Source organism: Falco naumanni, chromosome 6, assembly GCF_017639655.2.
Source record: "Falco naumanni isolate bFalNau1 chromosome 6, bFalNau1.pat, whole genome shotgun sequence".
NCBI lineage: Eukaryota > Metazoa > Chordata > Aves > Falconiformes > Falconidae > Falco > Falco naumanni.
In genome coordinates this window covers 30,010,044-30,033,689 of record NC_054059.1, presented here as the reverse complement: position 1 = coordinate 30,033,689, position 23,646 = coordinate 30,010,044, and the positions used below count along the sequence as shown (strand labels likewise).

General features: G+C 44.3%; 1 protein-coding gene across 3 annotated transcripts; it reads right to left on the bottom strand.

The window, feature by feature from the left end:
- Positions 1-1,761: 1,761 nt before the first annotated feature.
- On the bottom strand, positions 1,762-23,644 carry TRIB2 (tribbles pseudokinase 2). 3 transcript variants are annotated; one of them, XM_040598421.1, is made up of 4 exons: positions 23,626-23,644; positions 21,712-22,132; positions 17,419-17,711; positions 1,762-4,137 (listed from the first exon to the last, which is right to left on the bottom strand). In XM_040598421.1, exons 2-4 carry the CDS (start codon positions 21,979-21,981, stop codon positions 3,669-3,671), a joined length of 1,032 nt encoding a protein of 343 aa, XP_040454355.1. In that variant the 5' UTR covers positions 21,982-22,132; positions 23,626-23,644; the 3' UTR covers positions 1,762-3,668. The 3 variants fall into 3 exon arrangements, with proteins under 3 accessions (XP_040454355.1, XP_040454353.1, XP_040454354.1); XM_040598419.1 differs by lacking the exon at positions 23,626-23,644 and adding an exon at positions 23,061-23,161; XM_040598420.1 differs by lacking the exon at positions 23,626-23,644 and adding an exon at positions 23,061-23,125 and having other exon boundaries at positions 21,712-22,850.
- Positions 23,645-23,646: the final 2 nt, after the last annotated feature.

Below are 23,646 nucleotides of genomic sequence, written 5' to 3'. Positions count from 1 at the left end.
GTTTTTTTTTAATTGGGAGGAGTAGAGGAGACAGAGGGGCTGAGGGGTCTCTGCCTCCAACATCTGCCATAGGGTCAAGTTTTGTGCAATGGTTCTGTTTGTAGGCATGGCTTTTCACCCTGCAGAGTTATGAGAAGATCATCCCTTTTTCCAGGACTGGGAGGCAGCTAAGCCCATCCGACAGCCTCTGCTCACCAAAATCCTGCATCCCACTACAGTTACTACCCAAATCAGGAGTTGAGCAGCGCTAAGAAAGCTGTTGAGGCATTTCTGCAGGAAGCAGTGCTATACCCATACTCCACTAACAGAGCCCATGAAGCAGAAATAAAATAAATAAATAAGTAAATAAATAAAAGAGCCAGAAATCAGTTGTTTTGAATCACAGATCCCCCTCTCAGGTTTCACTTTAGGGACAAGGAAGCTCAGAAAACAAGGCTCCCCTTCAGCGTTTTGTAAATCTGACTTCAGCTGCCAAAGGATTCCTCTGCAGCAATACCAAGAAAGCTTTTCCCTCGAATAAAAAATTCACTGCAAACGAGCAATCATTAGTCAGACACATTTTTCATATAATTACTGGCAGTGAAAAACCAAGCGTGCAGGTTGCTGTAAAATAAGATCTAACTACTTCCACCCAAACAGAAGCCATTCACATAAGTTTTAGTGGGGGAGAGGGAAATCCTCAGCACTCCCCCCCCCCCCCCCCCCCTTCTATGACTGATTACAATCTGTTTTTTTCTATAAAGCACATTTATTGTGGGAGTTTGATTTGAAAGAATTTCAAGTAATTTAAACTTTGGCTGCAGGCACACAGATCATTTAAAAACTGATATTCAAGTGTTTCTACATGTTAATAACATTTCTGGTTGGTGCTATATTCAACGGTTTTAATTCTCAACCTACCAACTGAAATATTCAACACATGCCAGGAATCACCTAGGATGAAATCATGTAGCACAAAGTTAGCCAGCCTGACAGTAATCCCTATGCTAGCAGTTTTGGTGTAACACTTATTTTGAAGTGGAGAGGTTTGGGGTTGTGGCGTTTCTTTAGGGGTGATCATCAGCTACCTACAGCTTTTTCAAACCATAGAACTGCTGGAAATAGACTGCATTCTGGTTCAAATCAAAGGCCAGTTGAAATGGTCTTTTCTTAATGGACCAGGATTCATCTATCCTGCCTCAATGTTCACAAAGCATCTTATTACTCCACATGTTCTTCTGCATGATCTCACTACTTGCATCTATTAATTGTTATCCAAGATGAATGACAGAAACAGAATCTGACCCTAAAAAAAAAAAAAAAAAAAAAGGTAAACGAGGAGGTGCTATTTCTGATCTATCCTTTCTGGAATTGAGGTGCAAATGCAAGATGCACGTTTCTTCAGGACTTTGGAAAGTGCAAGTTCCAGGTTGCTCCATTTTGATATCTCCCCTCACCAGCCAAAGAGCCTCCCATCATCAAAGACATACTTCTCACAGCATTTCAATACCCTCCTTGAAAAGGGTAAGTGGGCTTGATAAGTGGTAGGGACAAGCTGAAAGAAAACAAACAAAATAAAAGCCAGTTTCATTCATAGCAAATGGTAAAATTTTTGATGAAAAGGCTTACAGTGTAACCTTGTAAATGTAAGTGCCAAGCTTTCTCAGCTCACAGTCTGGCAAGAGCTTGTTAGCAGCACAAAACATACCAGCTAAATGATTCTAATGGAGCAAACTCCTGCAGCACCTCAGACGTTCAGCAAGAACATTGTTCACCACTGAATTTTAGTTAAATATGCACAATTTTATTTATTGAAGAGATTAGGACAAAAACATTAAACCAAATACATGACAAAGCACCAGAGGCAGTAAAACCCCACCATGCACATCACCAATCTTTCCTCCTATAAGGTACTTATAAAATAAAAAAAAAAAAGTCCTTCTTGACACAGCACCATCTTCAGAGTGTAAAAACATTGCTCCTTTATATTCTTAGTTACCAAAATAGAACCAAGGCAGGTCAGCTGCAGCTAGCTTTGTCTCTTGATAAAGAACTGTGAAACATCCTCTTGAGAGTGGGACCATAACCTTCCTGCAAGGCAGGCAAATAGCATCCATACGTCAAATGCCAAGTAGCTGTACGCACATGCCACATACTATAATTAAGCACAAATTCAAGTAACATTTACATACTACAGAGTCCACATGTACCTACCCAAAAAACATGACCACTTCACAAAACATATACAGGCAGTAATATCAGAACAACTGAGGTACTGGAAACACAAATATTTATGCCAAGAGATTTCAATATCATACAGCAATATAAAAGCAGTAATAAAAACATTTGCCAGTCTAAATCAAATAAAGCTATCTAGAAAAAGAAGCTAAATAAAAAGTTATTTAGGGACAGAAATACCTGAACAGAAAAGAAGTGTGTTAACTACAGCATGTAACATGTCATCCCAAGTCAACCCGTAATTGAAGTACTGGCTTAATACATCACTACTGTGACATTTTCTTCAATAAATAGAATAAGTATTGACAATACAAAAGGTGCATATTACTGTGTATGTTTCAAGAGGAATATCTGTAATATAAATGTTCAGCTTATTAATACCCTCTTATTTCTTATTCTGGACATAAACAAAAATCAAACCCAAACAATTCTTTTCCCAAGTTGAGAGGAATTTAAAGAAAAAAAAACAAAACACAATACTCTTCTTCAATAATAAAGAGCCCTCTATTTACATGTGGGCCAGTCAGTTTAAGAAGAGATCGGTTCTCAGATAAAGACATGATTAAGGGCTTTCTGCCCTCTCTAGTCATATACGTGCAGCATGGCAGATATGGAAGCCAGTTATCTCATATCTTAAAAAAAAAAAAATTATACAGTTTTCTTCTCCCCCCAACCCCCCCATTATAGCAGTAATGCATCTGGAAGTTCGAGTTATAATAGCTTCCTGCAACAAACCATTTGACACAAAACAGAACAGCTTGTTAAATGACAGTTACTTCCCCTTAAGGGAACAAAGCATTAAAATGTCATTTCCTGACAAGAATATTAAGTAGTTTATTTAGAAGAAATGAGTTGAAAATAGCTATCAAGAGACATGAACTGAAATTTTGTTTGTTTTTAGCACCCACTTTTCATGTCTGTCTTTGTGCACCTAATTTTTTTCTTAAATTAATCCCATTAATTATTAGACATCCGATTTAAAAAAAAATGTTAGCCAATTGTACTTTCCCTGAATAATGGCTGAAGTTAAATATCTAACAGTGCGATGCCAAGATGTGAGCTGAGGCAAAAAAGTTTTTATTTGTTGTGAGTTACCACTATTTTTAATGGAACAGAAACAGGAGTGATACAGCTGCACCAGAATTGGCATGTGCAGTCTCCTTGGCTCCAAAAAGGTGAGAAGCTACAATTGCTCCATGCTGCCTTTTCTCCTCCAAATCAATCTAACCTGATAGCAAGCTCCCCCCGCCCCCCACCCCCACCCCCAGTCTGTCCCCATGCTACATTTGTTATATTAGCTCCTTGTGGAGGTTCCTTCTCAATCCAAGGACCTCTGAGTGTCTTTTGCTACCAAGCTAGGCTGATGCAGGATGTGATTTAACACGGTCAGGAAGGGCTCCTTCATGCGTCCATCTCCAGGTTGTGTACCTTCTGAACACCAGTCTGTGTGCTCAGTTAAAGAATGGGTCCAAGTCTTCTTCCATGTTGACATCAGGCACCAGCTGATCTGATACTTCCTTAGCACCATATCCTGAATTCGATACATTAAAATCTGTAGAAAACCATGGATGGTCCAGAATTTCCTGTGAAGTCAGCCTTTCCGATGGCTCCCGACGCAGTATGCTACGTATGAGGCATTTTGCCTTGGGGGATAGAGTTTCTGGAATGTTAAACTGCCCACGACGGATCTTGCTGAAGAGGGAACTAGGCTCAATGTCATGGAAAGGATAGCGTCCAACTAGCATGGTATAAAGCATGACGCCTAGACTCCACACGTCCGCTGCTTTGCCAGAGTAGCTGCCATTTGTGTTCAAGATCTCTGGACTCACATAGGCTGGGCATCCATGCTTATCAGAAAGAGAGTCATCATTTCCTCTTAAAATATAAGCATCTTCTAGGCTTTCCAATTTCACTCTAGTCCTGCGGGCAAAAAAACCAAAACCATCAAGGTAAGCAAACATCAAAACACAAATTCCTGTCTGTTACAATTACATGGTTGTAACAGTAATACTCTACAAAATTCAACAACCACAGAAGTGCATCAGTTTAAACTCCCACTTACAGCACTTGTCACAGATAATTGATACTGTCTCTTCTACGCTGGTTAGAGATATTAGAGGCACATAGGAAACACTGCCCCACGCACAGCTACCAGATTTCAAATACAGTTATGTCCAGTAAACATATATTTCTAAGACCTACTGATAAGTAATTGCCATATTCATGCATTTGGTAAACTTTACATAGACATGATTTCCAAAAGGAGACATAATTGTCAAGATTTTTCCTGTGTTGGCTGCACTCTAATGTACCTGTGTAGGACTCATGCCCAAACACAAGCCTAGCCCTAACCAGACAAGGTTATTTTGACACCTTCACACCTGTGAGCAGTTGGTTGCACCTGGAATTCCACAAGGTTCAAAAGAAATAAAATGGTCGCTCTGACCAACATTTTTCTTTATCCCAGCATTAAGGAAGAGCAATTTTAACAGATTTCAGTCTTCCTAAATAGACCTTTGGGCAAAGGGAGATCAGATGAGTTGAACACCACCAAGATTAACAGCAAGCTTATCTACCCAACTGAACCAGAGGAACTCCTTATGTTGGAACAAATGGAGAGGCTAGCAAAGGGCTTACAGAAAGATGACAGGGATGCCTTAATCTAGACTGCAAACTCCTTCTGCCTGCAAAGCACTGGGAACCTGTCATTGTGCTGCAAGAGAATTTTCTTCCCTTAGGGATATCACACAGCAGCAGAAAAAACAATGCAGACTTGCTTGTCACAGCACTAGATGGAACATAACCTTTTTTTCCTTTTAATTCTCACTGCTAGCATCTGTAACTATATTTAAAAATCTGACCTTGTTAAAGGCATCCACAAGGATTACCAATTACCCTTTAGACTATTTGCCAGCAACAGTTGGTTTTGAGTGTAGAATCACTCCACCACCAACAGCACTTGCCCAGTGCATCTGGATGGAAGAGTAACCTAGCAGTAGCGCAGGCTTTCCTTTCACCAACTCGAGATGATAACTTTAGGTACTACTGTCCTCGTCCCTCAGCCTCACTGGTCTGTATGCTCACTCTTAGCCCTGTGTCATGGCCACGTTCCCATACCACAGACATTGACAGGCAGGGACTGAACATCACCCCAAAAAGCAGAACTCGCGTCTCTCGACTAAAGCACATCATTTTACAGGCATTTAAACAGACAAGGAGAGCCCTGTTTGTTAAATGTTTACTGAAGACAACGTTGCTCGAGCTTGAGTTGCAAAAGACAGCTGGGCCAGCTTTGGCTGAGACTTGGTTCCAGGCAGCTCAGCACTATCTTCTTTGAACCAACAGAAGAGCATTTTACTCTGTGGAGTACTCCAGAGGCAACTGTGCCATAAACTCTCATAATGACACTTGGACCTTTTCAACAGCTAGAGACGTTTACTAGCAGAGGTGAAAGCCCCTTTGGCAACGTGCCTCGAATCAGGAAGTCATAAATACAGAATTCAGAATACCTGGCTCCCAAGCACAGTGTGTCAAGGCAGCTCCTTCTCTCCTTAAACAGGGCAGTGTTTTCTCCTCCAGCGCTGATGCTGTGGGGGTTTGCGCAACACACCTGCTTCCTGATTAATTACCCATTGCCAGCCTAACAGCACCTCTCCCGGTGATGGACAACCCCCTCATTAGCACTCAAACAATATTTTACAGCAGCAATACCTCACAAAGGAAGCTGGCTGCATGGAGAAACTTAACTACAATTATCAAGACCACAGCAATTTCCCTCTGTACACAGCTCAGAAGGTTCAAAACAGCACAGTGACTAGAGAACAGTCCTTCCACGATGAACAGCTTCAACATGTTCCTGCACCTGCGCAGCATAGGAAAAGCAGTGAGGAGGAGAAACGTGCACGGGGAAAAAAAAAGAACACCACCATAACAAAAAAACCATAAAACCAACAAACAACAAAAACCGAACATCAAGGAGGGCAGAGAACAGAAGAAGAGAGAGGAGGAAATCAAAGGGAAGGCAGGGACATGAGTTGTGGTTCCATATGCAGTGCCCACCTCAGTTTTTCCATAGAAAAGGATGTGTAGCAATAAACCGGTGAGGCCAGCTACTCACACATGCATTAAGTCACTGAACTGCCAGACAGGAAAGCATCGACTCACTCCTGCTAACTAACAGAAGCAGAACACACACACAGGGAGTGGGGCAGAGCATGCTATTTATAAACAACTTACAGGAGTGAGTTCACCCACACACACACTCTTCTGCCATCTCAGTGTCAACAGCACAGGGAAACTGTTTACTCTCCCATCCTATTTTACATTTCCAAGAGTTGCCCAAAAATTTAGAGAAATGGTTCAATAAGAAGCTTTTATATTACAGAAAATTATCGGAATTTATTAATCTCTTATTTTCTACAATGGATGTGGTACAAAACCGCATAGAGCGGACTGCAAGGTGTGTAAAAACATTCATCCTTTTCTACAAGAGGAGAAACCATTTACTGACAATAAATCAGAAGCAGCATGCAAAAGCCTTATCCCTGTCCTGCTTTTCTTGCAAGGTGCTGCAGCCCTCTGCGCATGCTACAGCGGGTTTTGTTTAAGCAAGCAAATGGAACAACAGCTGGCCCTTATCTGCCTGCTCCTCCATAAGCTGTGGCCAAATGAAGCAAACACTCAAACCAGGTTTTTCACCCTCCTGAGTTGACAGGCTTTGAGGAAACAAAAGGTCCCAAATTAAACAAAAACACAACCTTCAGTCTTCCTGCTCCCTCTTCACCAGTCCCCAAACCCCCAACCAGTAACATCCTTGCGTGTAAAGTGCAAGTGGTGAAATGGCTCCTCTGCAACGAGGCGGTGCTCACACCGCTCCGTGCAGGTACACATTTCCCTTGCAAACTACAGGAGCTGTATCTCTTGAGCACATACGGCCAGGTACAAGGCCTTGGTGTACTTTCTCCCCCTTCCAATTATCACCATAAGCAACTTGGGTGTCCCCATTTCCACCTGTAAGGCTGGGTGTCTTTGCAGAAAGCGACAACGCGGGGTTTCCATCCTTACAGCACAGGGAGCACAGGAAGCTCGGCACGGCAGCTCACCCGCTTGGCACAGCCTGTGCACGGAAGCACTCACAAGCTTTTGCTGCCAAAGACCCTGGCTCGGCTCTGGCAGCACCCCTTGCCACGAGCTAGCATCCAGGCTGGGGAGACGCACTCCAGTCTGTTTTCACCAGTGACGGATGGATGACTTCAGTACCTCAACCGTGCATACAGAACAGCCTGTAATTGTACCACAATTGGGTAATACACAGGTGTAAACAGCAAGTATCGCTCCCCTTTTCACAGTCATTTCACGTTTTTTCAGGCAATCAAAAAGAAGCAGCCTGGCTTAGGAACTGCTGCTTCCCAGTGCACAGCACCCCGCCTCTGTGCAATCCCATTCTGGCTGGCCTTCCTTTCCTCCACATTTCAAGCATCACCTAAAAGAGCTCTTGTTTTCTGCAAGGCAGAGATTTTTTTTTTTTTTTTTTTTTTGGGGGGGGGGGGGCATGGGGCAGTGGTGGTGGAGTGGAACAGGAAAGAGGGGAGTCTAAATACACAGAAATGCAGAGAAGTGCTGGATGAGAAGCAATCTCTCTCTCCCCCACACGCTCTCTCAGAGGAAGCACTGAAATCAAATACCCAGGAAAAAGAATAGAAGCCAACAACAACAAACAGACCCTCAAAATTGCAAGTACTTTCTGAGAATACAGAGCCTCCACAGCAAAGGGTGGGGGGTGCATCCAGTTGCAGAGTAACTGGACAACCCTAAATTTGACACTTGGCAGGCAAGGGACAGAAGCAAAATCAAACACTGAGATGTGAAATCACAATCAACTTTGAAGGGCCTCCCATCACAGAGCAGAAAAAGGACAAACAAAAACAATTTTTTTTTTAAAGTCACATCTCTAAAAAAAACTCATTCTCTAAATAATTCCCATCAGTCAACTGAAAGACCCCCACAAGAGAAAAAAAGTTCTCCAAAAGCATCAGCATTCGAGTTCAACCATTCAAATGGTTGCAACAAAATTAATCCCTAAAGTTCAAATGTAAGCCACTGCCAAAGCCGGATGAGAATCACTTTGTACACATACTGTAGGGCAACAAAGACTTTTGTCAAGGCTTACGTAATTACAGTACATAATTTCAAGTTTTAATGCAGACCCTGAATAAGCACTTGGAAAAAGAGCATTATGCATCTATCAGATCATTGATAAAACACTGTGTTAGTCTAATGCATTAAAAAAAAAATACAACCCTGAATCATGGCTATATAAAAAGGGGAAGCTATTCTGCCTGTGAATGCTTTCCCATTACTGGTGAATGAAACCACAGAAGTGCAATCAGAGGGCAGCAGCAGCACTCGGACGGGAAACGCGTCTTTGTCCCCATAGAAACCGTCAGGGAAACCCATGAAAAACAATACCACTCTGAATTTCTTATCAATATGCCATTCATTACTTGACTGCATTCAGACTTTGCTCTTCAGTAATGTAACAAAACCTAATCAATTAAACGTCTTCCAGAAGATTCTTCAATGCAACCTCCGGAGTTAGCACTCTGGCAGACGGCTTTGTTGTACATCCTCCACTTTTTCCAGTGATTCGCATTATTCCTCCATGCAGAGCTTAGGGGCTACTGCTGCCCTGCCTTTTGACACTGAAGCCAGGGCTATAAGAACCTGGCATTCACACTCGCTCTTCAAAAGCAAACATAATTTCCATACCAAAGTCAGTGGAATTATTCAGAGGGCTCTAAGCTCATAAGGCAGGAGGAAAAAAAATCTGGAACATTTAAAGCAGAAATACTGACTGAAAGTCTGAGTGTTTTAGAGGAAAATATCTCCACTGCAGTGAATAAACAGTCAGTAGTAAAGGAACCCAGGCCTGACTCAATGAAGGCAGTCGCTTCTAGTCTGTCCCCAATGCCATCTGTATGGGAAATAACACCTGAGCCACAGCTCAGCCACCGTTACCATTTTGGAAACACTAACTGCAGACCAGACCCACAATTTTAATACAGCATCATCCCCCAGATGACAGCCAGATCAGTTGCTTTGGGAGAAGATGGAAGGAGCCATCCTGCTCTGGACACTCCAGGTACACCATGCACTTGCAGTTCAGGCTTGGTCAAAGTCAAATGGTCCAGATTTACAGATTCTATACAGCAGCCTCATGCCTCCAGAGATCAGAAAAGAACCGTCATCACCATCTGAATTGCCATTTTATTAAAATGACTGCAGGTAAACATAAACCAGCAACATCTAAAGGGAAGCGGTGCCTCACAATATTCCCCCCTACACATAAAAATGAAGGCACCCAAGCAATGCTATCTCATAATTCAACATTACTCTGACGGAGGCCAGGAAGGCCTTTCCCTAGGTAGAAGCACTCAAGCCATCAACTGCCCAGTAGATCAAGGATTGCTCCTATGTGGCCAATAATTTACAGGTCGTTTAATCAAGGTCAGTTGCTAGAACCCATCATAAAGACAAGACGAGCATGAACACAATGATGCCATTAAAGTCACAAGGGGGGGGGCGGGGAATAAAAGGGAAGCTTCACACTGGAAACAGTTATCCTTTGCTAATTGATTGTTTTAACTAAGGGAAATCTCTCCTAAATAATGCAGAAGTAGGCTGCCCTCATGAAGACAGCAAGATGGTGAAGGCAGCTAACGAAACCCCCTGCAGATGATTTGCAGCTTGGTGCAAAGACTTGTTCTGAACTCAGAACTACCCAATCTCCTCTGGGGGCGGTGAGGCACACGGGATCAGAGGGGAAATGTTATGCCATTAATTTAAACTCTGCTCCTTTCATCCCTTCCAGTGCGTAACAGCACACAGCCTGGGATTTCACCACACAACATCCTATACAACTTCAGATGAAAAAAACCAACCACCCAAACCCTACACAAAGGCTGTCAGACAAACAGTCTCTTGCATAATGAAACAGGCTCAAGGATACGTTTCGAAAGACAAGGGGGACTTGCAGGCAGCACAGGTTTACAGGATGAACCTTGTTCCTAAGGGAAGATTCCCTCACTGGTACTTCCGCAGAACGAGGAAGCTTCTAAAAATTACACATCCCCCACCCTTCCTCCAAAGGGATGCTACCAGCACACTCAGCCCTGCCCTGCACCCCCTTCCTGATGTGCAGGACCCAGCAACTTTGGCCTTTTAACTTGTTTCAAGCTGGCTTTTTTCCCCCCCTCAGAATTCCACTTACAAAATGCTCTGAGACCACCCCCTTGCACACCTCCACGAAGGGCTGGGGCCTCAAAGACCTCAGCTTTACAACACTCAAATACTACTGCTGGGAACAGCCTGTCCTGTATGCCATAAGGACATGCATAGTTTCTGCCATGCCCTTATTGCCTAAGGAGACAACACGTTCCCCAAGAAGTAGGTAGGTAGGTAGGTAGCAATGTGTGTGTTTGGATGCAGGCTCTGAAATCCGATGCAGACCCTGCTGCGGAGGGGCTCAGTTACAATACTGCAAGGTGTTGATAAGCATCTGGCTCAGGGCAGCTCCTTCACCTGCTTTTATCTTTTCAGATTGCACCAAAGGTCAGAGTTTCAAAAGGCTCTGCTGTCAACTGTATGCTGTGTTCACCATCTTTTCTAGGTCTTTTCATATGATGTGTCGGGAAACTCCACGGGGAGACCAAAATTTTATTTTGTTAACGCAATGGCATGTTGTGAAAAAAGCCCTATGATTTCTGAGGCTGCAGTAGGTGTGCTCAGCACCTCCAAGACAAAGCAGTGCCGTTATTTCACAACCCCGCTGGAAATCTTTTGCTTAGATGTCTGTAAACCAAACAATATACATCTACCAAAAAGCAGGTTCTTAAGACTGAATATGCCCCACATTGGCTCCTGTTTACAATCTCCACCTTTCCTCTCCCTCCCAAACTTGAAGTAATCTTGTGGTGTAATAACAAGGACAATTAGAAGAAAAAGGCAGCAGAATTTCACCATGACAGTCTACTGCAGCCACTGCTAGCTGGGCTCCCCACCACCCCTCCTCATCCCCAGCACAGACATCCACAGATGTCCTTAGTCTCCGCTCAAAATTCAACATGAAGTATTGATGGAGGTTTCCATGTCTTCAAAATGACCAGCTGTTGAACTCTTAATGCAAGATGTCTCAAGAGACATCTACTTCCAGGGACCACAAAGCACCTATCATTGGAGAGAATCATCTCATGACAGGCACCCGTATCTGGCATTATAGCCAACATGTAACACAGCATTCAGCCAGAGGGACCTCTCAGAAAGTCAGACAGTGTGGCTGGGGACGCCAGGCAGGACATGGTGACAACCTGTAGCAGTACAGCCCAGCCTAAAGGCAGGCAGGCCCCCAAGCAGGGCTCCCTTCCTGCTCCAAGCATGGCATGGGGCTACACCTCAACACCGCCCTTCAGCAGAGCTAGCACATGAGGCTGCAAAGGGGCAAAGATTGAAGAAGATACAGGTCCCACTATGAGCCAAATACCAAACGACAGCACAGTCCAAGGGTAAAACCTCCTGCAAACTCCAGAGTTGGGTACTGAAGCAAAGGCTCTCACCACTCATGGTCTCACTGAAGGGCCTTGAGATGACTCAAGGTCTGCTGGAACTCTTATTTCTCATCCTTGGCTTTTGCTTTCATTTATGACCTTAGGCATAGCTCTTAATCTATCTATATCCTCGGGAGAAGATTTAAGCACTTCACAGGGCTTGTATGATGTTCAACATCCACAGATAGCCTTCTGTGCCCCACAGGGAAGGATAGCACATACCCAACAAATCCAAAGCTCATTGCTCCCAGGAACACCAGGAGAACACAGAAGCTCAGTAACCAAACCACATGAAGGCAAAAGGGAGCACGAACTCTTCTGTGGAAAACAATTGTGCAACTACTTAATCTTCCATCCCGAGTTTGACAGCAGAGACTTGCTGCTTGTGAAGAAATTTGCCTTCCTCCCCATATTCTAGGGAATAGTAATTTCTGGGTTGGAATCTGACCTATAATTCTCCACTGCTGAAGAATTTATGCTCTTTGGTCCTGTGGCCCCATTGAGAGTAATGTGAAGAGCTTAAATGACAAAACAGATCAAGACTGGTTTTATTTCTAAATTTTCTGGTATTTAAAGAGCACTCCTATTTTGTTTGATTTTCTTCCACTTTAGGGCTCTCTTTCTAGGACTTAAGGAAAGCGTTAACTTACCTGTTCTTTATGGAACTGTAAGTAAAACAGCAAGTTCTAATACCATGGGAGAAAAGTGGCTGACTGCATTACAATTTGACAAATACCGGGGAAGAAATTTACTACTGTAAGAAAATGAAAGGTCTACCTGGAGAAAGATTGGTATATGCATTTTGTATTTTTTTGTGGGATCAGGTTTGTATCGCTAGGATTGCAAACAACTAACTAGGTCACTTTAAAGCATCATCCACTCAAAGCTGATAAATTCCAGGGGGGGGGGGGGGGAAGCAAAAAACATTCTAAGAGCACCAAATAAATATGTTATGCTAACACAGGCTTCCTAAATTAGTGCATTGTACTGGCTGAATTCCCCTGGTGCAGAGCAAAAAGTGTCAAATTCTATTTATTTTTATTGAATCCCACCTGCCTCATATTTACTCAAAGAATACAGGAAAATTACAATATCTAAATACTAAAATTATCTTAATTTTCCCTTCAACAAGTATGATGAATGTACAAGGTCTTTAAGCTTCAAATATTACGACAGCTAATATTTTAATATAATTAAAGGCTTAAAAATGCACTAAAGAAATTAATAATTCCCTGACAGCAGAAATATTCTTGTAATATGAAAAGCATTGGAACAACCAACACAGAAATGCTTGATTTAATTCTGAGATCTTTGAGGTGGCTCTTTCTCAAAGCATGTGCTCTGTATCAGACTGATGAACTGCTTTATCAGTTATATACTGTGTATAGTACTATTTTTAGCACAGCCCAAAAAGCCCTACCTGTTCTGCAACATCATTATGGGACACCAGCTAGAAGAAGGGCACAGTTGCTCTGCCCAATGGCCTACTACAAGGACAGGCTGTACAAGAAAAACTGTAAATACCATGCCATGAACACAGCAAAAACAATCAAAAGCAAGAGCCCCACAACATCAACATTGACCTGGCTTAATATCCGGGACAAGAAAAAGTTACCAACATGGGTGGAAGCAGAAAATATAAAAAAAACCATGGGTTTTGTCTTAACTCCACTGTATTGGATTAAACTTTCATTTAGAAGTTTAAGGGCCCCATACTTGAAGTATTCAAGAATCTTATAGGTACATTAGAAAGTTCGGTGAGACTTCCAGTGCTCTGACAGTCACTATCCCCATTTAATAGATGCGCTACTGTTGCTAACCCAGTGTTACAAAACATTTCCAGCTATGCTGTAATGTCTCAGAAGTTCTGCTTCAAGATCAGATGCAGGTTTAAGGAGTTTAACTCTCATTTCAATACTACAAGACTGGGTATTTCATCTATTACAAATAGAACCACAGACACACCTTGCCCCAAAAACCACAACCCCCTCAGCCTTCTTTTATACAATTGTGCTTCATGGAATGCAGTTTACCACATCTTCAAAATGCCTGCAGTTCAGGATTAAAACTAGCTATAGATAAAGTGCCTTGACACAGACAAATTGTTTTTGTTTCCACACTGGAATTCTTGATTTCACTTCAAGTGCTGATGTATTTACACACACGCAGGAGTAAGATGTAACACACCATCAAAGTCAACCTTTGAGTTAGCTCATCAAGAAAACATCACTAGCAAGACTAGGACCCCTACAAAATGCTCAGCACTACCAGCCTCCAACATTACTTTTTTCCACCTTTCTACCTTCTGGTTCATTACAGACATCCCAAAGATTGGGGGGGTTGGTTGTTGTTTTTGGGTTTTCTGGGGTGTTTTTTTTTCAACTTTGTTGCAAAAATGTTGCCATTTGCAACATCCAAATAACATACATTCTTAGCAGTGACATCAGTAGCGGCCAAGAGCACTCATGAGGCTGCTAGAAGAGGTGCCTCAATCTTTGCAAATTCCAGCTGTAATTTAGATAATGGGAACAGGATGGAAAGAGTTTCAGTGCTGTATGCACCCCTCTGCAAAACTCTAGGAGCTCTCATTTCATATTGAACTACCAGGATGTCATTAGGATCAATGGAAGGAGTATATACTAAGAAAAGCTTTAATTGATTTTCTTTTCTAAACAAATGGAACTGTTTTCATAAATCCATCACATTCTCTCTGGCTCCTCCAGTCTGGCAGCTCTCAGCTAAGAGCAAAGAAGTATCTTACTGGGAGGAGAAGGGGGGGGGGGGGGGGGGGGGGGGGGAAGGAGAAAAAAAAAAAAAAAAAAAAAAAGGCAAGTTTTCCATTCATGTGTTGCCTACATACTGGATTTCCCATCTTCTACCAAAATAAAAGCTATGAGAGTCTTCAAGAGGATAAAATTTCAAAGCAGTAGGTACTTAAGGTGAACTGCAGAAAAACAGACTTGAAGAAATAGTTAGGAAAAGAACTACTAAGAAAAAGCTCTACTGAAGAACAAGCAACACAGCAGTAGAGTTCACACATATTCCTCAAACCATTATTTTCACCTCTTTTCTTCCTCCTTGGTTCATTACCGGTATCAAAGAACAATAGATGGTGCAGCACCCATTCCCAGGCACTGCTGCCGATGGCAGCTTCTGAAAGGCAGGTTGCTCAGCTCGCAGGCATCCTCACGGGGATGCAAGCTTGGAGGGTTGTGCAAGCAACACACAAACACCTCTGTGCACCCAAAAGGACAGGGAAGATTTTTCAGCCTAAATATAGCAGCACATTGAAAGTGATGACTGATTACAGTCTGATGATCAGAGTATGTGAAAAAAGACAGCGCTGTTTGGTTCTGTTTCTACCTCACACTATTCCATCTCTGTTTATTTAGCAGAGAAAGGATTACAGTAACTCCCTGCTTACAAATCAACGTTACGTCCAGTAGAAAACCACACTATGATTATCTTAAAAATAACCAGTGTGTCCTATTTGACCTTTAAAGTGAATTATTGTATAATTAGAAGACACTCTTCAAAAGTGAGTAACTGTGTGATTTTGCAGAGGACAGTTACGTTAAAAACATTCATAAAAGCAAACATTGCTATTATAGTACACACCAGTCTTCTTGGGTGGCTAAAGGATTTGGCCCTGTGCCTTGTGTTGCATTCAGTTCCTAGTAAGAGGCAGGGTAGGAGTTCAAAAGTATTCAGCACAGGCCCACGTCTGCTCCCACTGCACTGCTCTGAGCTCATGCTGCCTTCACTTGGAGCAGCTTTTCTGAGTCCTGGCCTTCATGCAAAACCACACAAGTTTACATATAACCCCAGGAAAAAAAAGTTAAAAATCCATTTAAACATTAGGACATGACCAGACATAACAGAAAACAATCCCTCCCCTCAACTATATTGTAGAAGCTGCTGTCTTTTTTGCATCAGAGGTGCTATAAATGGCATTTAATTATTAAACTTGGGAGTAGAAGTTGTGAAAGTGCAGTTTACATCTCTCTTTTGCGTTCCTCTCTGTATGGACATTAAGCTGGTTTCATTTTAGGCTTTTTTATTTGAAGAGGAGGAATGGGTAATTGTATATATCAGGGCTGCAGTATAGAAATAAGGAATAGCTATTTGCAGAGAACTAGCTGAACTGAATTAAGAAGTGCAAATATGTCCCTTATTTTTCAGTTTGTAAAGAGATTTAAAGAAGTTTATTTTGCAAAACTTAGCTTGTAATAACATTTAAGTAGAAAGTATTTAAACAGGATAGATGGTTGTAATTTTTATTTTAAGGCCACAAATTTCTCTTTCCTGACTGAATTGTGGATTAGTTTTTTCTAGTTCTCAGATCACGGACTTACTGAGTCTGTTGAAAACTTATGTGCCTCAGCTGTTGCTTATAACTTCCCCAAACAGCCCCAAATGGAATTGATATGCACTGGTTATTTTTAACAAAGCTCTCCAGAACATGCATTTCACTATGAACAAGCTTTCAGACAATTTGTAGGATTTAACTAAAAGGGAAATACATGTCCCCATCTTCTACCAAGATATGAAGAAGCACAAGGGCAGGCTCTGCCCTCATTTAGTTTCTTTTGTTTGTAATGGTCATCTTCCAGTTTAATGCCTCTGTGAAAGCCTGGCATCAGTCTGGCAGTGTTTATTACTCTGGTGCCTTACATGGAAGTTGCAAGTGAATACATGATGTAACATAATGAAAAGTGGTAACCACAAGGAAAGGCACATGAAGTTTCCACAGATACAACAATATAGCTATAGCTCAGCATCAGAAATAGCACATCAACAATGTATCCAGAGCATACAGCATTCTTTCTCTCCCTGTCTTCCCATACTCTTTACCCAAATCGTTTCCCGCCCAGACACTGTGAGAAGGATGTGCAGGGAGGAGATATTTTAAAAAAAAAAAAAAACCAACCAACAAAAAACACAACAACAAAACCCTATAGTTCCTCAAGTACCACAACAGCTGTGATACTAAAAACAGGCGCACACATACAGCAAGGCAGTTGTAGTCTTAGTATGATTAGTGACCACATAACAGCCACAGAAGCAGCCTCCAGACTCTTCCAGCACAGAAAACAAGAAGCTGTCTTCAAGACAGCCCTTCAGAGCACTGATGGCCCTTCCCTCCAACCTATGTCAGCATTAACCACTTGGCTGCTCTTCCTCTTCATGCCTCCTCGCTGGAACGAGTCATTTCTAACCCTCTTTAACATACTGGATCTTTTGCTCCTTTCCTCTTTTAACACCAGCAGCACTTGTGATAGTGGAGCTCCTTACACCAGAGAGTAAGGCAGAGCCATCCTCCAGGAGCCATCCCCTCCTCAGGACTGAGGGTGGTCCTCTAGCTGGAGATGCAGAGGCCAGACACAGATGCAAACAGCGCTCTATACTTACTTTACTCCAAAGCCTAAGCCAGAAGGTAAAATGGCACATCCATCCCATGATCAGGTTGCAGAGGAAAATAAACTGTGACACCTTGAGTACCACAAATGAATGGTGTGGTGACAACAAAGGGCACAGTGCCTGTAACTGAATATCTGACCTCAGGCATCCCCACCTGTAAAGTAAGGGAGACTCTTACCTTTCTTCATCCTTGAAAATAAACTTTCGCAGCTTGAGATCTCGCAGTACCAGTCCACCATCATGGCAGTGTGCAACAGCAGAAGCTATTTGATAGAAGAGTTTGGCTGCCTCCTCTTCTTTAAGCTTTTTGCAGGTTCGAACAAACGAATGCATGTCCCCATAGCTCCTTTCAAAGAACACATACGCTTTTGTCTCCCCAAGAATTATCTCAGTAATTTGGTTGATATTTTTATGTGCAGGCAGACAAAAACATGGTGCTAATAACTCCTGGTAGCAGCCAATATCAAAAACCTGCAGGAACAATGACAGTAAAGCCAGGGTTAGCAACACGAAGGACAGTGAAGTTGCAGTACATCTAATTCTGTTAACAGAACCATCTTTAAGTACAATTTATGCTGTTACTGAAGCTGCACCGATGTAAACAGGAAGTCACAAGCTCAAGGCACTGAGGACAAGACAAAACAGACTATACAGCCCCCGCCGAAGATGCACGTAACCTTGACAGGAAAGGCTAGTCTTTAAAACCTGTAGCAAGAATAAGCTTCATTAGCTAAAAGCTGATCAAATTTAGAATGTAATCTGAATTAACCTGTGAACATCAGTGAGGTATAAGGGCAGTACTCAGAAGGAAACATGTTTATCTTCTATTTTCCATCCAAATAAACTCGGAGAATACAGCCAGTAGCTTTGTATTAAGAGAAGCCGTCACAATCAATCCACCCTGATACACATGCCTCCCTCTCTTGATTTTATTAACCCATTAGGATTTTCAGCTTTAAAGTATCATCTATTGCTATTCATATTTACTTCCTGCCTTTTTTTCATCTCTGACAAACAGCAAAGTCACTTTCACTTTCAAAGTCTCAGTTTTACAATGGCTGTTTATAAGATCAGAAGGACAACCCGGGAAATAGCCCTGCCTGTTGGAGTGCAGACAAACATCCTTCAAAAGGCAAAGACAAAACCACCCTGAACTCTCTGCATTTCAATCAAGTGCTCCATTAAAAGCAAAGTGTCCCTTTACTACTAAATATGTTATCGCTGATCTTATGAATGAACTGTAAGAATTAAAAAGGCTGCTGGGAAACCCAAATATAAAAAGTTACTATAATCTAGTGATGACGAATGAATCAGAATTTGAGTCAATTGAGAAATGCCCACATTACAAGCAAAAAGAAAGACTTCATTGAGAATAACAGAAGTCAGGGTGCTAAAAGAAAATATGAGCAAAGTACAGGTAGGAGTTGTTTTAATTATACCTGCTCCAGAGGTATTACAAAGCAAGGGATTAGCATTTCCACCAGCATAAAAACTCAATTAATATGTAACTCACTCTTGGGTGTTTTGTTACTTTGGTAAAAAGAATTTAAGGTAGTCATGTGTCATTCTAAATGAACATAAAAATGAAGAACTGGTATTGGTCTCTAACCAACTGGTTTAAACTGCAGTTGTTTTTCTTCTTTTTGTATTCTAGTATTTGTATTCCAATAGCAGGTATTTGTATCCTCTCCAAAGAGGCAAATCTCCCTGCTTTCTTTGAAGCCTTAAAAAGCTTCAAAACAGTGAGAGATAGGGTTGAATCAAAATTGACCTGAGGTTTCAAAACCAGAGTAATTTAACACTTCAGAGTGCAACCCTAACAAATTCCTTCTGCAGAACAGGACCAAAACCCCAAGAAACAGGGACACCCCCTCCTCACACACCTCTTTTTCCCCCCACCCCATACCTGTGCTACTATGGTCCAGCACAGGCAGAAACAACCTTAAAGGCAGGCTGCCAAACAGATCCAACACATTTTAAGGGGGTTAAATTAGCACTGAGGCATTCTGGTGACGCGGTGGCCAGGGAAGCAGGACCAGGGTGGGGAGGGGGTGCTGCTAAAATCCCTGGTGTGTAATTCATTCCGGAGCAGAATTCATTGACATTTTGATCTCAAAACTCCTAACTACTACATTGTAAGTGAATGGCTTTTCTACAAAGCAGCTGCTATAAAATAAAATTTAAGCAGGAACATTCATGTAGCTCAAATCTTCACATGAAAAAAGCACCTTTCCAGAATTCTCTCCTAACTAGATTATCTTAACATAAATTAGTGACATTTTGTGGTTCTCAGACGATGTTAAATAAGTAGGTTTGGATACACACTAGTACTATGTTTGGATGGGGGGAGATGGGAAGCGCTGTCATACTGCTACAGTCTAGAATACCTTTTATGAAGGGCTTCTTTGTATCCCAGCTTTTAAGATCCCTGGCCTCAATTCAGCAAATGTCCAGCAAGCTGCAGTTTGATTTAGTTCTTGCTGGGAACTGGAAATGAGAAGTTACCATTGTTTGGATGCCACAGAGCCTTGAAGCAAATAACGGCATCTGTACAGTCGGTGGGTGCAGCCAAATGAATCTTGAGAATCATCAGTATGTGTCTGTTATCTAAACCAATGTTTCTGCAAGCAATCTCTAAGCATCTTCAATAAGATACCAGATAGCAGGTCGCTTAGCTGGAAGGCTACTTGACAAATAGTAGTCCTGATACTGCAGGCATTGTAAAGCACGCATTAAATTAAGATGAGTTCAGGACTGACAACTGCGTATTCACAAACTAGCAATTCAGGCTAAGATCATATTTTTGGAGCACGGCTAGAAATAGTGCCTCACACATATGGAAAAACTGATACTTTTCAAATGTCAGGATCAGCTCAAAAGCATACAGCTTAAAGGGAAGGGAAAAAAAATATAAACGTCCACTCTTTGTGAGCTGCAGTTATGCTGTTCATACTGTTATCAAAACAGTGCCTTAATCCTGCAAACCAAACAGGAAACAAAGAGCACAGCCTCCGCTTTACCACTTGCTATGCAAGTTCACCTATAATTCCATGCAGAGCAGCAGCTTTGTGGGATCTGTTTATTTCATGAAAAGATGCCAATGTCCTAGAGTGCAGCACTGTACTACTGCACCGAGCAGGGCTTTCATTCTAGAAATTTTCATGTTCTGTTTCAGTTTAGTAACAAAGCATTCAGTTCAGCATGCAGTATTAGTCCTTTGCAAAGTCACGGGCCCTTTTTCCCCCTAAATAATCACACAAAGTCCTAGGTTGCCTTAACATCACATTTTATAACTCAATCAGCAAGCATATTTAAACTGCCCTCTGAACGCCAATCTTTACAGCAAACAGGAGCAATTATTTTCACTTCCCTGCTACAGGCTAGTCCATAACTTCTTATGAATCAAGTATGAGAAAGTATGAAACAGTCAGCAATACCACGATTAATCCCTAGAATATAAATAAGCTACAGTATGTCTATTTCTCCGTTTTGCAGTTAGTTCGACGCTAGGTATTTGCTCCGGGTAGCCAAATGGCACTATCCTGCATGTTGGGAACAATACAAACACTGCAGTGTGTGTTACAAGGTAGCAATTTGCTACGTAGTTGTAAAAACTGCTACTGGGTACTGCCTCAGTGTGCTGGGCGTAAGTCTGGCTCACCACAGGCAATGAGAATCACAATTTAGGAACAAAGGAAAATATTCCCTCAGCCCGAAAAAAGAGACAAACGTCCCTCCACAGATGTGCACGCATGTGGGTTTCTTTCCCCCCCACAGCACACCTTTGAATAGTAGGAGCAAACTGGGAGGAGGCAGGGAAAAGCAGGCAGGCTACAAAGAGTGGGATAGCTATTTTGTCTGCTTCTCTAAAAACCGTAGGTGTGCAGGTTTTATTCTTGCTCAGTTGTGCAATGGGGGAGGATGCTGTTTGCAAACAACCTCCACGGTGAGGGAGTTCAGGCTGATTAATTCGATGTGGATTTTTTCTTTTTTAAAATCACTTTTAGGGCAAAGCTGACGGCAACCTCCCCCCACCCCTCCCCTGCTTCTCCATCCTCTTCTGTACCCCAACTCACAGAACAAGGGGAGTAAAATACCGAGGAAGCCAGCAGGTCCCAACACCTTAAAATTAGCCGGGGATTCCCTACTCCATTTTGAAAAGTGAGAGTAGGGAAGATGAGGCTTTCTCCTTATCTGAACTCACGTTAAGACCTACTTAAAGAACGGCCCTTTCCCGAACAACATCCCTCGGGTAAGAGGCAGAACTGGCTCCGGGCCACCGCTATAACGTGGCCATTGTCTAGAGAGGGAAAAGTTACAGGATGCACCTTTAATCCCGTCTCCCTCCCTTTTGTATCTCAACTGTTTAATAATTGATCTACACGGCCGTGCTCGGCCCTCCCGCGAGCCACGGGAAACCGACACGCGACAGACGGCCAACCCGGGGGAGAACAAGGCGCAGAGGCATTACCTTGCAAACCAGCTCCTCGCCACTGTGCAGATGTACGGCTCGGAAAACGTGGTCTCCCTCGAGAGGCTCCAACAATAAGTATTTCCCGATGCAAGAAACGCAATGCGACAAGTTCGGGGTCTCCGGCGGGCTCGGCGAGCCTAGATTCGGGCTAAAACTCTGGCTTGGCTCGATGGACCGTATGGACGAGAGCTCCTCAAAATCCTGGGTTTTATTCCGCGGTCTCCCATATCGTGCTATCGTGATAGGGGTTGACCTTTGTATGTTCATGAGTATGGAGAAGACCAGCCGAGACGCTGCACCGGAGCCCTGGCGTGGAGCGCGGTCCCTCGCCCGTCCAGCTGCGGCTGCCTTTGTGTGGCGGGGGGGGGGCGGGAGCGGGAGCGCGGCGGCGGCGGGCGACCAGCCTCAGCGCCGCGTCCTGGGCACAGGGAGAGAGCGCTCAGCCCGCGGCCCTTTGTTCCCGCCGGCGGCCGGGCGCGGAGCAGCGCGGCGGCGGGGCAGCGGCGCCCGGTGCCGGGGCGGCGCGGGGCAGGGGGCGGCAGCGCGGGGCGGCGCGGCCGGGCCTCGGCGGCCGCCGCTCCCGCGGGGCGCGCAGCGCGGGCGAAAACAAAAGGTTAGGTAACGCGCTGCGCGCAGCGGGGATCGTCCTTTCTCTCTCCTACGGCGAGGCAGAGCCGCGCTGCCGCGGCCGGGCTGTAGATGGCGCGGGAGCCTCGCCGCTGGCGCCCGGGGCGCTCCGAAAATGCCCCGCGAAATAGCGAGGGAGCATTTAACTTAGAGCGGGCAGCGGCCGGGCCGACAAAAGAGCGCCCGGCGCGGCGGGAGGCTCGGCGGCGGCGGGGGGGGGGGCCGCGCACCGGCGGCTTCCGCGCAGGCACCGGCGGCGCACCGCTCCGCGCCGGCGAAAAGGAGCGCGCTGTCGCTGTCGCGGCCGCCTCAACAGAACAAAAAGTGCAACCACGGGCAAGGGAAGCGGAACGCTTTCACGTTTCCACGGCACGGCGGGGTTTCTGTCTGGGGGCTCGGCGCCTTCGCGGCGTTTTGATGTAGTTCACGCACAAAGAAAGGAAAAACCAGCACGGCGAGAAGGGGGCCGACTTCTTGCTGCGGGGGCTGTAAGGGCAATAAGCGAAAGGCTGGGGGGGAAGGAAGAAATTGGAATCGTTTTTAAAAACAAAAAAAAAATGCAGAGAGAAGATTTTGTTTGAGTCTTTTTGAGGTTGTTTTTTTCCTTTTTTTTTTTTTTTTTTTCCTCGGGAGTAGGACAAGGGGAGTGAGAGGGATGGCCGCGCCGCTCCCCTTCAGCAAGGCACCGTCTTTCCCCCGGCGTATTAATAGCTACTTACGTGGCGGGGACGCTGGCTGCCTCCGTGCCTCGCTGCCGGCCGCCGCACGCCCGCACGGTGCCCAGCGCGCAGGCTGACTGCCCCGCCGCCGCCGCCCGCCCCGGCCCGGCCCGGCCCGGCCCGGCCCCACCGCCCACCGCGCCGCGCCCCGCCCCGGCCGCCCGCCCCGCCCCGGCCGCCCGCCACCTCCCCCCGCCGCCAGCCGCGCTCGGGGTAAACAAGGTGAGGCGTTCTTCCGCAGCCCTGCCGAGCCGTGCCGAGCCGAGCTGTGCCGGGGGGCTCCGGGGGCAGCCTGGCACCGCTGTACGCCACCACGCACCGGTGCGATGCTGGCTGCGGCTCCCCCCGCGCTGCCTGAGCGCCGGCAGGTCCAGCCTCTCGGGGGGATTACCCGTGCGGTTGGGGTCACTAATGTTAATTAATTAATTTTAATATAATAACGAATTAATAAATATTAACAGCCATAACGGTGGGCGCAGGCGGTGGCAGGCTGGCGCCGGGCCGGCTTTTTTTCTCAATGAAGAAATCGTTTTTTTCCGGGCAGCGCGGGTCTCCGCGTACTTACGGGAGCAAGAGCGGCTGCTTC

What these genes read in the sequence shown, in the direction of transcription:
- TRIB2 (XM_040598421.1), bottom strand. Translation starts at nt 21,981, where the DNA reads ATGAACATACAAAGGTCAACCCCTATCACGATAGCACGATATGGGAGA. An exon ending in GCGAGGAGCTGGTTTGCAAG is followed by an intron (nt 17,712 to 21,711) that starts GTAATGCCTCTG and finishes TTGTTCCTGCAG; the next exon opens with GTTTTTGATATTGGCTGCTA. An exon ending in ATTTTCAAGGATGAAGAAAG is followed by an intron (nt 4,138 to 17,418) that starts GTAAGAGTCTCC and finishes TTTTGCCCGCAG; the next exon opens with GACTAGAGTGAAATTGGAAA.